At 43.2% G+C, this 14,808-nt stretch overlaps 1 protein-coding gene across 4 annotated transcripts in view; it reads right to left on the bottom strand.

Moving 5' to 3' along the window:
• The window catches only part of ATP11B (ATPase phospholipid transporting 11B (putative)), a 177,486-nt gene that overhangs the window by 123,133 nt on the left and 39,545 nt on the right, over window positions 1-14,808 (bottom strand). For all 4 annotated transcript variants that reach the window (XM_040428283.1, XM_040428282.1, XM_040428281.1 and 1 more), the window contains exon 3: window positions 508-597. In XM_040428283.1, the coding sequence (XP_040284217.1) occupies window positions 508-597 (90 nt within the window). The remainder of the gene's footprint in view (window positions 1-507; window positions 598-14,808) is intronic.

Genomic DNA, 14,808 nt, shown 5'->3' with positions numbered 1-14,808 from the left:
CCACATATTCTGCAGGTACCCTCTTACTACGTTCACATGGGCGCAATCTGCCAATAATTCAGTGGAAAAAGGGCATTTTGTACTGCATAATCCAAATGTAAAATGTCATCAATAGCTTCCCATTGGCTTCAGTGTAAAAACACAATGCTCAAACCTTATAACACATGGTTGAGTTTTTTTCCATAACTTATGAAAAACACTTGAGAAGTGACATTTATTTAAAGCAGATTTGATGAAGTGGATTGTATAGAAGTCATGGGGATGCAGAAAAACCTCACTCAAAAACGCTTGTAATAATTCTTGTAATAACCACAACCAAAAACAGCATGCTTTCAGCTACGGATACTGATCTACCAGTGAACTTGCTGTGTGAACCTAGCCCAACAGTCCAACACAGCATGCTGCGCCTCTCTCACACCATTATTAAAACACAGCAAAATGTCTCCATTCTGCATGCACATCAATATCATCGGGTAAAATGGTATCAATAAACAGTTTTTGTCTTACCTGAACCAGAAATATGATGAGAAAATAGAAATTGGCTATTCTTCTGAATTGTTCAAATAAGTTTTTTGGAATGAAGTTCAACACGGTGTACTACAAAGAGAAAACACATTTAATATACATGCAAAGTTAATGAGAATTTTACATCTAAATGATACTAAAGCTTGCACACATACTTAAAGGGGTTCTCCAGTTTGTTTAAAACTGATGATCTATCCTCTGGATAGATCATCAGCATCTGATCAGCGGGGGTCCGACACCCAGGACCCCCGCTGATCAGCTGTTTGAAAAGGCAGCGGTGGTGGCAGTAGTGCCGCGGCCTTCTCGCTGTTTACCGCAGGCCCAGTGACGTCACGACTAGTATCCAATGGCCTGAGCTGGGCTAAGCTCCATTCAAGTGAACAGAGCTTGGCCCCACCCAGGCCATTGATACTAGTCGTGACGTCACTGGGCGTGCAGTAAAGCGCCACGGGAGCGCCGCTGCCTTCTCAAACAGCGCGTCGGACCCCCGACGATCAGATGCTGATGATCTATCTAGAGGATAGATCATCAGTTTAAACAAACTGCAGAACCCCTTTAAAGCGTCTGTGCCACCAGGATGATCATGCGGATTAAAACAATGCCTTTCTTTTGTCTGTATGTTAAATAGCTGCTGAGAAACCTGTGTTTTATTGATATGCAAATCAATTGGAGGGAGGAGTGTGCAGAGCAACGGGGATGTTACAGAGAAGTGCTCAGACAATTCAGCCCCGCCTCCTGGTGCTCAAAAGTCTAATTTGCATATGAAGAAAAACACATATCTCTGCAGCTGTTTAGCATACAGACAAAAGTTTAATAGGGTTGATCCTGGTGAAAGAGCCGCTTTAACCACCGATTAGACACATTTAATTTTTTTAGCACGAGTCTTTGAGACCCATAACTTTTTTCTGTTATGTAAACAATATTTGCACTTTTTTTAGTTCATACGTGGGACTTTTTAACCCCTTCAGTATCGAGCCACTTTTTCAGTCGATATATTTCATCCTTATTTATAAAATAATCAAAAATTTACCAAATATTTGGAAAAATTTACAATTTTCTAAATTTTAATATTTCTAAGCAGATTATTGCTTTATGTTGGCATAATTTTGTAAATGTCATTTTATTTTTTAGGATGTTAAAAGGCTTAGAAGCCATTTTTCTCATTTTCAACAAAATCTCCAAAACCATTTTTTTTAAGCACCAATTCAGTTATAAAGTGTTTTTGATTGGCTTACGTAATGGAAACTCATAAATTACCCAATTTTAGAAATTACACCCTCAAATTATTCAAAACTGATGTTACAAACGTTAACCCTTGAGGTGTTCCACAAGAATTAAAGGAAAATGGAGGTGAAATTTCACTTTTTTGGGAGATTTTTTATGTTAATCAATTTTTTTTGCAATACAGCAAGGGTTAACAGCAACATAAACCTCAATATATATTACTCTGATTCTGCAGTTTACAGAAATACCCCATATGTGGTGATAAACTGCCCTATGGGCACGTGGCAGTGGTCAGAAGGAAAGGAGCGTCATATGGTTTTTGGAGGCAGATTTTGCTAGAATGTTTTTTAGGCATTATTTTGTATTTGAAGAGACCCCGACGTACCCGTAACAGTGGAAACCCTAAAAAAATGACCCCATTTTGGAAACTACCCCCCTTAAAGAATATATTAAGGGGGTACTGAGCACTTTGACCCCCTAAGCATTTTACAGAATTTGGAAACACTTGGCTGTGAAAATGAAAAGTTTAATTTCTTCCAAGAAAATGTTGCTTTAGCCCCAAATTTTTCATTTTCACAAAGGGGTAACAGGAGAAAAAGCACCCCATAATTTGTTACCCATTTTCTCCTGAATACGGCAACACCCCATATGTGGTGGTAAACTGCTGTGGGGGCTCATGGCAGGACTCAGAACGGAAGGAGCGCCATATGGCTTTTTGCAGATTTTGATGGATTGGTTTACGGGTGCCATTGGTTTTTATTTTTTAAGTGATTGTCTTATGTGGGGGCTAATTTTTTGCGGGATAAGATGACTGTTTGATTAGTACCATTTTGGAGTACATAAGACTTTTTGATTGCTTGGTATTTTTGTGAGGCAAGGGAAAAATATGGCTGTTTTGGCATAGCTTTTAAAACATTTTTTAATGTGATATTTTTATAGAGCCGTTGTTATGGTCACGGACATACCTAAAATGTCTATCATTTTTATTTTTGTATAGTTTTACACAGTGAAACCCTTTTTGAACAGAATAAAATCTTGTTTTTGTGTGTTGCCATTTTCTGAGAGCCATTTATTTATATTTTTTGGGCGATTGTCTTAGGCAGGATCTCATTTTTTGCGGGTTGAGATGATGGTTTGATAGATATTTTGGGCTAAATACACCTTTTTGCTCACTTGGTATTACACTTTCTGTGAGGCAAGGTGACCAGAAAATGGGGTGGAACATGTGGTTATTTTTATAGAGCTGGTCGATACGGATACAGCGATACCAGATAGGTCTACTTTTCTCTTTTTCCCACAATTTATTTTACCTTTATTCTGGGAAAAGGAACTTTATATATATTTTTTTTTTTACTTCACTTTATTTTTTGTCCCACTCTGGGACTTCAACCTTTGGGGGTCTGATCCCTTTTACAATGCATTACAATACTTCTGTATTGCAATGCATTGGCTGTAAGTGTATTACCAGTGTAATACACTTACAGCTTCCTGGCTGTGAGATCCAGGGGACTGGATCCCACAGGCTCACACGGAAGGCAGCCACGATGCCTAAGGAAGGCATCGGGCTGCCTTCCCTGCCATCGGGTCCACATTAAAGCAGTGCAGGGACCCAATGGACACCCGGCAGGATACCGTAAGTGTTGTGGTCAGGAGCTAACCGCGGCAGTGCAAAGGGTTAATGCGCTGGCATCTGTGTTTTCACCGATGCCGGCACATACAGCAGGGGTACAGTTATCAGTGACTGCCGGACCCCTTCAGCTGATCAGGTGGGCGCAGCTCATGCGCCCGCCCGATCAGAGCGCCATAGTTGTACAGCGCTGGGATTTGTGACCCTGTTTCCAGCACCGTACTATCCTACGGGTTTATGTCATTTTCATTTTTTTTTATAGCCAGGAAAATGTAAAATTAAAAAGGAAAAAAGCTCGTTTCTCATTTTCTCAATGTTTTTTTTTTAAATAGCACAATGTGCAACAAAATTTCATATAATAATAAAATTTTTATTTACATAGCACAAACATATTCTGCAGCGCTTTATAATCAGGGGGTTAGAGTACAGACCGGGTCATAAATAACATCGCAGCCAATCGGTCAACAATTAAAACAAGAGGTATGAGGGCTCTGCTTGCAAAAGTTTATAATCTATGAGGAGATAGGGGGTGACACAGAATGTAGTAAGTGCTTGATTTGTACAATGCCCGGCCATCTTAACACAATAGGGGAGTAGATATAAGGCAGCATGAGCCGTTCACAGCCGATATATGGAGTCTCTCTGAGTGCATTGGGTGTGATGGATCGTGATAGATCAGGTTCAGTGGAAAAATTGGGAATGTGGAGGGGCGGTGAATGGAGAAGGGTTAGATCAGGGGATGCGATATGCTAACCTAAAAAGATCTGTTTTTAGGGAGTGCCTAAAACTGTGGATGTTATGGATTAACCAAATTGCTTGGGGTAGGGCATTCCAGAGAACTGGTGCAGCTCGGGAGAAGTTTTGGAGACAGGAGTGAGAGTTTCGGATTACAGTGGATGTAAGTTGTAAATCATTAGCTGAAAGGAGAGCAGGGGTAGGGTGGTAGACAGATAAGAGGACATGTAGGGGGTTGCAGAACTGTGGAGAGCTTTGTGGGTGAGAACAAGCAGTTTAAATTGTATGGGCAAGCAGTGCAATGACTGGCACAGGGCGGAGGCGTCAGAGTACACAGATAGATGAACCTGGCTACTGCGAACAGAATAGATCAGAGAGGGGAAAGTCTGGTGAGAGGGAGGTCAATTAACAATAAGTAAAAGTAATCGAGGCGGGGTATCAGATCATAACCCTATCCTGTTGTCCTTGCTAATGTCTGCTAGGGGAGTGGGTCGTTCCATGAGGGTGCACCCCTTCTGGCTAACATTGTTCCCGCCCTCAGATCGTATCCCAGACCAATTATCTATGTTCCTGTCTGAACATACCGCCTATACAGACAGGTCGATAGTATGGGAGATGTTGAAGGCCTATTTGAGGGGGTGCCTGAGATCGTCTATTTCGTTTATTAAACGGAATTCTGCTAAACAAGAAAAAGACCTGGCTGAGGAATGTGCTGGAAAGGAGAGGCTGTATGTTGCGGACCCAACATCTCAGAATAGGGAGGAGTGGCTACAAGTTGGGAGGCGTTATCTTACGTTGTTACAAGAAAAGGCTCAACGCAAAATGTTTTTCACTAAACAATCTTTTTTTGAACTGGGCAATCAGTCTAGTAAGTTGCTGGCTCATATCGTTCACCAGAACCAAGCGTCTCCTGCTATCCTGCGTATTAAAGATGGGGGGGGGGGGACTATAGTAGTGGAGCCAGAGGCTATAGCTCAGCGCTTCCGGGAATTCTATCAAGATCTGTATGAGGCTCGTGTTGATTATACTACAGAGACAGTTAATACTTACCTGCAGGAGTTAGATTACCCCAAGCTCTCACAGGACCTAGCTCAATCTTTGGAAGGGGAAATAGTGGATGCCATCAAATCTTTAGCGAATGGAAAATCCCCTGGTCCGGATGGGCTACCATTAGAAATATACTCTAGATATGCTGATCAGTTAGTAAAACCCTTATTGCAAATGTACCATGACTCCTTCTCAAAGGGTGTCCTACCACCTTCACTGTATGAGGCTACTATTGTAATACTGCTCAAACCGGGCAAGGATCCGACTGATTGCGGATCATATAGACCCATATCATTATTGAATCTAGACTATAATATTCTAGCTAAGATTTTAGCACAGAGGCTGAATGGGGTCATAGTAAATCTTATTCATCCCGATCAGTCTGGATTCTTGCCCGGTAGATCTACGACAGATAATATACGTAGAGTACAGGTGGTCACTCAGATTGGCCTTCAATGGAGGAAGCATTGGGCCCTTGCCTCTTTAGACACAGCTAAGGCATTTGATTCAGTGGAATGGCCCTACTTATTGGCGACTTTAGAATGTTTTGGGATAGGTCCAGCATTTATTAAGTGGATTTCAGTGCTATATAAGCATCCCTCAGCTGGTATTCTGGTGAACGGTATGTGCTCTGCGAACTTTGACCTGGGCCGTGGGACCAGACAGGGATGCCCACTGTCACCATTATTATTCGCCTTGGCGATTGAGCCTTTAGCTATTCGAATCAGATCTGATGCCCTGTTCCAGGGGATATATGTAGGAGATCAAGAGGACAGAGTGGGTCTATACGCGGATGACATGATACTGTTCATGTCAGATGTGGAATCCACACTACCTCGAGCCACTCATCTCATTGAAACATTTAGTCAGTTTTCTGGTCTCAAGATTAATTGGACTAAATCTGTTCTATTTCCACTGTATGCCTTATCCTCATCCTCTCTGAATACAGAATTACCTATAGTATCTGAGTTTAAATATCTGGGAATTCATATTACCAAAGACGTAACATCTTTCCACACCCTCAACATACAGCCTCTCTTGAATTACAGTGCAGACAAATTCAGGATTTGGAGTGGGCTCCCTCTGTCTGTTCCGGGGCGAATTAACCTGATTAAACTGATTATTTTGCCTAAGTGGTTATATGTTTTGGAGCATGCTCCCTGCATAGTGCCAACGCTATTTCAACGCTTCAAGTCTCTTCTATCTCCATTCATATGGGGTAATAATAGACGTAAATTGTCCATTGATGTGTTGTGCAGACCTAGAGGTGAAGGAGGTATGTCCTTGCCTGATCTATATCTGTATTATCTGGCGGGGCAACTGAGGCAGTTAAAGTCATGGATTTCCTCCGAAGGTGATCTGACCAGAGCGGAAAAGCAGTTAGCGGTGTTCTTAGATATTTAATCATTATGGTCAGTGCTGGAACAACCAAAACTGTTTGGTCGACTGCTCCTACCTATACACAAGCTAGCCGCACAAGTGTGGGAAGCCGGCAAGAAACTGCATTCTCACACAGGACTGACACCTGAGGTACCTTTATGGGATAGCCCTATGTTTCCTTCCCTTCGCACAGGAATAGATGGACGGTTCTGGAGGGATCATGGGATTGGTGTTCTGGGAGATTTATACACCAGTAATGTGTTTAATTCCTTTGAGCAACTGAAGGAACGCCATGATCTCCCTAGAACATCCTTTTTTAAATATCTTCAGGTACAACATGCAATGAGCACTCACTTTGGAAATACTATAATATCTATTTCTGATTACCCACTGATTGGTGTCATACGCTCCCAAGGTCCCAAGGGATTCATCTCTGCTCTCTACACCCACCTGCTGAATACTAAAATGCATGGAACCCCCCTCTTGGTGTTATCTAAATGGGAAACACTAATACCAGGTATTACTAATGAGGAAATCAATGATATATTAGAATCCTCTGTATTGGTTTCCCCATCTATCAACAATAAATTTATACAGTTATGTATTGTTCACCAAAGTTATCTATCACCCGTGCGGCTACAAAGGATAGGCAAATTGACACACTCTAGATGTCACAGATGTGACGCGGAAGGGGCAAATTTCTGGCACCTTATATGGGAATGTCCATATATACAAAACTTCTGGTCGGACATTATAAGTTTCCTTAATACACTCACGCATCCTTCTGTGGCATTGACTCCACAGGTATGTTTGTTTGGTATTCTGGATGAGGAAGTATATCCACACCATTGTAGAATATTCTTAAGAGAAACATTATTTCTCGCACGAAAGGCTATTGCGATTCGCTGGATGGGTGATAGACGACCTTCTATTAATCAATGGAAAGTACTTGTGAACAACGTGGTGTCCTATGAGAATATTGTATTTAAAAACCGAGGTTGTCCCCAGAAGTTCAATAAAGTATGGGGATCTTGGTGTTCACCCATGCATACGATGTATTCAGCTCCCAGATTTTCAGATAACCTTAATGCAGTGTTAGGGTAAAATGCTTGCATACACACTGTAAACATGTGTCCTGCCCGTCACGATTGCTCTGTACATTCATTACAACTGTGAAGTGTAACTTATTGAAACTGATGTTAGTATGAATATGGTACTGTTCTTGTTTTACTTTGCATTTGAATGTCTCATTGACCTTCATGTATACCATGATCTGTATTTTTCTAATGATTCGTTCAATAAAACGAGTTTAAAAAAAAAAAGTAATCGAGGCAACAATGAGAGATGTTGTTGTTTCCAGGTTTTTGAGGTGCAGGCGACATAAGCGGGCGAGAGATTGAATATAGAGGGTAAAGGAAAGATCAGTGTCAAACATAACACAGAGACAACAGGAGTGCTGCCTAGGACTTATGATATTATCAAGTTAGGTAGGTAGGAAGGTTAGTGAAAGGAGACAACACCAGTGGTTCAGTTTTTGAAAGATTCAGTTTCAGAGAGTGGACATGATGTTAGAGACAGCGGACAGATAGTCACTGGCGTTCTGTAGTTCAGCAAGGGTGATATCATGGGAAAAGGTGTATAGTTAGGTGTAGGGCATATAGATGGCACTGGAAACTAAGGGGGTTGTTTATTAAATAACCTTAAGCCTTAATAACCCCTATAGCTGGTGGTGGATCCGAAGTTATAAAGAGGTGCCGGCTTCTACATAACTTCTGCGTATCCTGCGCCAGTCTAAATGTAAGCCAGCGTCCTTGCTGGCTAACACTTAGACCATTTTCTAATCATAAGACAGGCGTAGAAAGCGATGAATGAGACGCCAAGCCCATTTTTGTAGACCTGGCGTGAGCGGGGAAAAGTGGCAGATTGAGGCGCAAAAAACTTTTGAGCAGCAATCTGTGCTAGAAATACTCCTAAGGCTACTTTTACACTAACGTTTAAGTTTTCCGGTATTGAGTTCCGTCATAGGGGCTCAATACCGGAAAAGAACGCTTCAGTTTTGTCCCCATTCATTGTCAATGGGGACTGAACTGAACAGAATGGAATGCTCCAAAATGCATTCCGTTCCGTTTGGTTGCGTTCCCATACCAGAGAGCAAACTGCAACATGTTGTAGTTTGCTTTCCGTCCTGGGATGCGGAGCAAGACGGATCCAGCATGACCCCCAATGAAAGTCAATGGGGACAGATCAGTTTTCTCTGAAACAATAGAAAACGGATCCGTCGACCATCGACTTTCATTGGAGTTCATGACGGATCCATCTTGGCAATGTTAAAGATAATACAACTGGATCCGTTCATAACGGGATGAAGATGGTTGTAGTATAAGTAGCGGAAGCGTTTTTTGCTGAACCCTGCTGGATCCAGAAAAAACGCTTGTGTGAAAGTAGCCTTATATAGACACATTTCTGGATAGTAAAGGACTCCCTAAATCTGCTGATAGTCTGTCCAGTAGGGGCTGAGTAGAGAGAAAAGAGGAGATGATCAATAACTGAACCCTGAGGAACTCCAACAGCAAGAGGGAGAGGAGGAGAGGTACAGCCAGCAAATTATACACTGAAAGAGCAGTCAAAGACATAGGAAGAAAACCAAAAGAGAACGGTGTCCTTAAGGCTGATAGATGGGAGCCTGGTGAGGAGGAGAAGGTGGTCTACAGTGTCGAATACTGCAGAGAGATCAAGGAGAATTAGTAAAGAGTAGTCACCAATACATTTAGCTTTCAGGAGGTCGTAGGTCACTTTGTGAGGGCAGTTTCTGTAGAATGTACAGTGTGAAAACAAAATCGGAATGGATCGAGGAGAAAGTTAGCAGAGAGATAGTGGATGAGGCAAGAGACGACCAGGAGTTCAGAGATGATGGGAATATTAGAGAGTCTGTAGTTGGGTCCAGATGTTTTTTTTGTTTTTTTTTTATAATGGGGTTATAACAGAATGTTGCGAAGAAGAGGGGAATATACTAGAAGAGAAAGATTGACGACTTCGGTCATGTGAGTGGCAACAGCCGGGGAAAGACTGGAAGAGGAGTGAGGGAATAGAGTCTGTAGTGCAAGTGGTAGGATGAGAAGAGAGGAGCCTGGAGACGACTTCTTCTGCAACTGGGTGAAAGGTAGAGAGTGAGCCAGAGGAGATGCAGGTGGGAAAGGGATCAATGACACTTAAAAGGCTGGGAGCTGATTTCCCACGGGATATTTTCAATTTTCTCTTTGAAGTAGGTGCCAGAGCTACTAGGTGCCTGCACTTTTGGACTAAGGAAGGAGTGAAAAGTGCCAAAGAGTTTTTTCAGATTATTAGATAGTGTAGAGATCAGGGTGGTGAAGTAGGTCTGTTTGGTGTTGTACAGGACAGAGTTATCAACATTAATTTATAATGGAAGAAGTCTTGTGGTGCATGAGTTTTTCTCCATAGGTCTTTGGCCCTTCTGGAACATCGCTGGAGGAAGCGGGTTTGAAGTGTAATCCAGGGTTGCTTTGATCTCTGTTTGGAGGTTCTGATTGTAGGAGGCGCTGCTTCTGAGGGTGTCATTATAATGTTTTCCTGCCAGTTCCAGACAGGAAAGGAAGGAGAATGGGGACAGTGATGACTGCAGAGAGTCTGTAAGTTTGTTAGTGTCAATGGCATGTAGATTTCTTAAAGGGGTATTCCCATAACATACAATGGGGGCATATCACTAGGATTGGACCCGCGGGGAGAGCTGTGTGCTGGAGGACCCTGCTCGGCTATTTTCGGCGGCCCCATTGAAAAAAATGGAGAGCGGCTGCAGTGCATTCATTTCCCCACTCCGTTCTCGGTGCAGGTCCTAGAGGTGGTGAGGTCCTAGCGATATGCCCCCATTGTATGTGATGGCAAAACCCCTTTAGATGGATGAGGACTTGTGACAGTGAAGGAGAGAAGGTTGTGGTCAGAGAGCGGGAGAGGAGAGTTAGTGAAGTTGGAAATGGAGCAGAGCCAGAAAAAGACCAGGTCAAGCGTGTTACCATCTTTATGCATCTGAGAGTTTGAAAGCTGTGAAAGTCTAAAACAGAGGAAATGATGTCCCCATTCTGTAAGTCATTTTTATATAGTGGATGTATGGGTTATGGTTGCTAAGGGCACGGATAAATGCTGTGGTGTGGCTGGGGGGGGTTTTTAATTTTGTCTATTTATTTTTTCTTTATACACTTTGTTGTACCAAAGGTACCAGCCAGTACTAAAGCCTACATTGGTATTCCTATCTGCGTATGTAAAAACATTTTAAAATAGGAATCTGAAGTAATTCTCTAAAGTCTTTTGCAACTTTGCCCAAGATGAAGTTTGGCTACACGATCCCAATACATTTTAATGCTGTATGGAAACAGCATTAAAGGGTTTCTGTCACCAGAAATGCCTAAATTAAACTGGCTGACATTAGCGATGTGCTAATGTCAGCTGAATCTAACTAGCCTATTCCTAGTTTTATCCATGCCCCCTATGCCTGCGCCGAATACTAACATGCACTCAGGGCCGGCAGGAGGATGCGAGTGCTGCCTGGTCCTGTCAATCAAGACTTGGAGGGAGGTGACAGAGGTGGGAGAATGGAGCCTCTAGGAGCAGGAGCATTTCCCCCCGTTCCTAGAGGCTAATTAGCATATTATAAAAGTTACATTTATGGAGTAACGGGGGCATGGAGAAAACTAGGATTAGGCTAGTTAGGTTCAGCTGATACATCACTAATGTGAGCCAGTTTAATTTAGGAATTTCTGGTGACAGAAACCCTTTAACAGTGAAGTTTTTTAACAAATCAACTTAGCATCTATGATCCAAAGCGCGATTCGCTCATGCCTAGTACTATACCATTAAAAATGAAATATAAAATATTGTCCTTCTGTAGCAGTCAACACAAATAAAAGACCTCCTAAATTTGCCAGTTTACTTCTGCTGTGAGGAGACAATGTGATCTGCAGGGTTACCTGCATTATGATAGTAGGTGTAGAATTGGGATTAACACTATAACAGATCTATTGTTCTCTTGATAAGCCAGGATAATACTGTCCATAGACGTCCATTGCATCGTTTAATGTAATGTGTGATGCTACAGGGGGGCTGTCTCTGGTCACAGTGATGGTCTGTGAGGGAGTTAAGGCCTCTTTCACACTTGCGTTGTCCGGATCCGGCGTGTACTCCACTTGCCGGAATTACACTCCGGATCCGGAAAAACGCAAGTGTACTGAAAGCATTTGAAGACGGAACCGTCTTCCAAATGCGTTCAGTGTTACTATGGCAGCCAGGACGCTATTAAAGTCCTGGTTGCCATAGTAGGAGCGGGGAGCGGGGGAGCAGTATACTTACAGTCCGTGCGGCTCCTGGGGCGCTCCAGAATGACGTCAGAGCGCCCCATGCGCATGGATGACGTGATCCATGCGATCACATGATCTATGCGCTTGGGGCACCCTGACGTCACTCTGGAGCGCCCGGGGAGCCGCACGGACGGTAAGTACACTGCTCCCCCGCTCCCCGCTACACTTTACCATGGCTGCCAGGACTTTAGCGTCCCGGCAGCCATGGTAACCATTCAGAAAAAACTAAATGTCGGGTCCGGCAATGCGCCGAAACGACGTTTAGCTTAAGGCCGAATCCGGATCAATGCCTTTCAATGGGCATTAATTCCGGATCCGGCCTTGCGGCAAGTGTTCCGGATTTTTGGCCGGAGCAAAAAGCGCAGCATGCTGCGGTATTTTCTCCGGCCAAAAAACGTTCCGTTCCGGAACTGAAGACATCCTGATGCATCCTGAACGGATTTCTCTCCATTCAGAATGCATTAGGATAATCCTGATCAGGATTCTTCCGGCATAGAGCCCCGACGACGGAACTCTATGCCGGAAGACAAGAACGCAGGTGTGAAAGAGCCCTAAGTAAGACTTTGTTGTGCTAAAAGTCTAAAGAAAAAACTCATGGGTTTGTTGCACTGAAAAATAGCCAAGCAGTAGTTTTATCTGTACTCTACAGGCTTGTATAAGCAGCAGAACATTCCAAAAAAGATTAAGCAGAGTGTAGATCCAAGATTTTTAAATATTTTCTTGCAAAAAATTAAATAAAAATGTGACCACATACAGGTACTGAAAGGGAACCTGTCACACTGAACAGACTCATCTGAGGCAGCATGTTACAGAGCAGGGATAGCCAACCTATGGCTCTCCAGCTGCTGCAAAACTACAACTCCCGGAATGCAAAAACTGCCTACAGCTATCAGCCTACAGCAGTGCATGGTGGGAATTGTAGTTTTACAACAGCTGGAGAACCGCAGGTTGGCCATCCCGGTTATAGAGCAAAAGTAGCTGAGCAGATCGATAAATAGCTGTGTTGGAAGTGATACAGTATAAATTATATTTTATTAACTGAAACCCGTGCACTAGGTTTTATACTCATGTCGATAGTACCAAACATGCACATATAGTTGCATTACAGTCTATGGTGGATGAAAAAGTCTTAGTCTAAAATTCCAAACCAGGAACATGATTTTAGTGAGTCATGTCACAAGCAAAAGCAATCATTAACCTAAGGCCAGGTTCAACTGGTAATGATACAACTGTATTTTAGGGTGAGGTCATTTAGGTAGCCCTGACGTGGCCACAATGTTGCCGAAAACGAATTGCTGTAGGGCTGCATAATGTTGCTGCAATAAGCAGTTTCATTTGGTTTTAAAGGGAACCTGTCACCTGTACCATAGTGTAGTGAAAGACCTACCGATTTCAGTGGTCTGTCACTTCTGTGATGGAAGTCAGTACTTTTAGGGGACATTCACAAGAAAGTGAAACAAAAACAGCAGTTAAACAGCAAAATGGTCCCTTGTAATTTTTTGGGGGGCTGTTGGTTCTTCATGTCCTATTAAAAAAAAACGGCTGTGTGAACAACCCTATAGACTACCACTGTTCATGTGATGGTAGTTTAAAATACGGGCATCACACTGCTGTTTACGGCTACGTTCACACAATAGTAACGGAGTACTGATCTGCTGAGCCCTGTAGCACTGCAAGGGAGGGGAGTAGGGGTGCACCGAAATTCCGGCAGCCGAAAATATCGGCCGAAAATGCACCTAATCCACTTCGGCCGATATTGTTACATATATGGGGTGTGGGATTTGTCACCCACCATCTGCGGGCGGGCGGTTTACTTTGTCACTGCATCTTTATTTTACCTTACAATAATGAGGCTCCAGTAACTAACAACTCTGCAGGCAGAGCGGAGGCCGGCGTAACGTCACTTACTCACGTGACGCGCCTGCTCCGCCTCCTTCATTCATAAAGTGGGCGGAGCAGGTGCGTCACGTGAGTAAGTGACGTTACGCCGCCCTCCGCTCTGCCTGCAGAGTTGTTACTGGAGCGTCACGATTGTAAGGTAAAATAAAGATGCAGTGAGTGATTAGTCTGCTGTGAGCAGCAGGGCCGGGGCTGTTATGGGTAGGGGGATCGGTCTATGGCACTGCTATGGGGAGGGGGGATCTGTGCACTGTTATGAGGAAAGGGATCTGTGCACTGTTATGCCCATAACGGGCTCCGACTCAATATTCAGTCATGTGGCCATCTTCCTTGATAAGGTTCTGTGCAGCTTTGCATGTGGAGGCAGTTCATACATTCGCGATACTAGCGACTTTTTGCTTAAACTGCAGGAGATTGATCTGGTTGGTGTATCTGAGGTGACATTAGCATCGTTTGATGTGACCTCACTCTATACATCAATAGATCATCAAAAAGGCTTGACAGCGGTTTCCTCCATGTTGGATAAATCCACATTTACAGATGGCGCCCAGCATTTTATACTATCTTTGCTGGAAATTGTGCTCAGACAGAATTACTTCTTATTTCAGGACTCATATTATGTACAAGAACAGGGCGTGGCGATGGGGTCCAACGTGGCCCCAACTTACGCGAATATTTTTATGCGTCAGTTTGAGGAAGATGTCGTCTATGGAAGCCACCACTTCCAATACATTAGGGCGTGGTGGCGGTACATAGACGACATCTTCCTCATCTGGACGGGGGATTTGCCAAAACTTTTTGATTTCCATGGCTATCTAAATGGAGTCGACGAGGCATTGCAGTTCACTTTGGTACATTCTCCTGTTGAAATGCAGTTCCTCGATACTCGCGTGATCCTGTCGGCGGGCAAAATACAGACAGAACTGTTCACGAAACCTACCGACAGGAACACGCTACTGTCTTACAATAGTAATCATCCTAGATCCATGTTAAAATCTCTTCCAT

The sequence above is a fragment of the Bufo bufo genome, chromosome 4, assembly GCF_905171765.1.
Source record: "Bufo bufo chromosome 4, aBufBuf1.1, whole genome shotgun sequence".
Classification (NCBI taxonomy): Eukaryota; Metazoa; Chordata; class Amphibia; order Anura; family Bufonidae; genus Bufo; species Bufo bufo.
The sequence above is the reverse complement of the archived record's forward strand: the minus strand, read 5'-3'. Positions and strand labels throughout refer to the sequence as shown.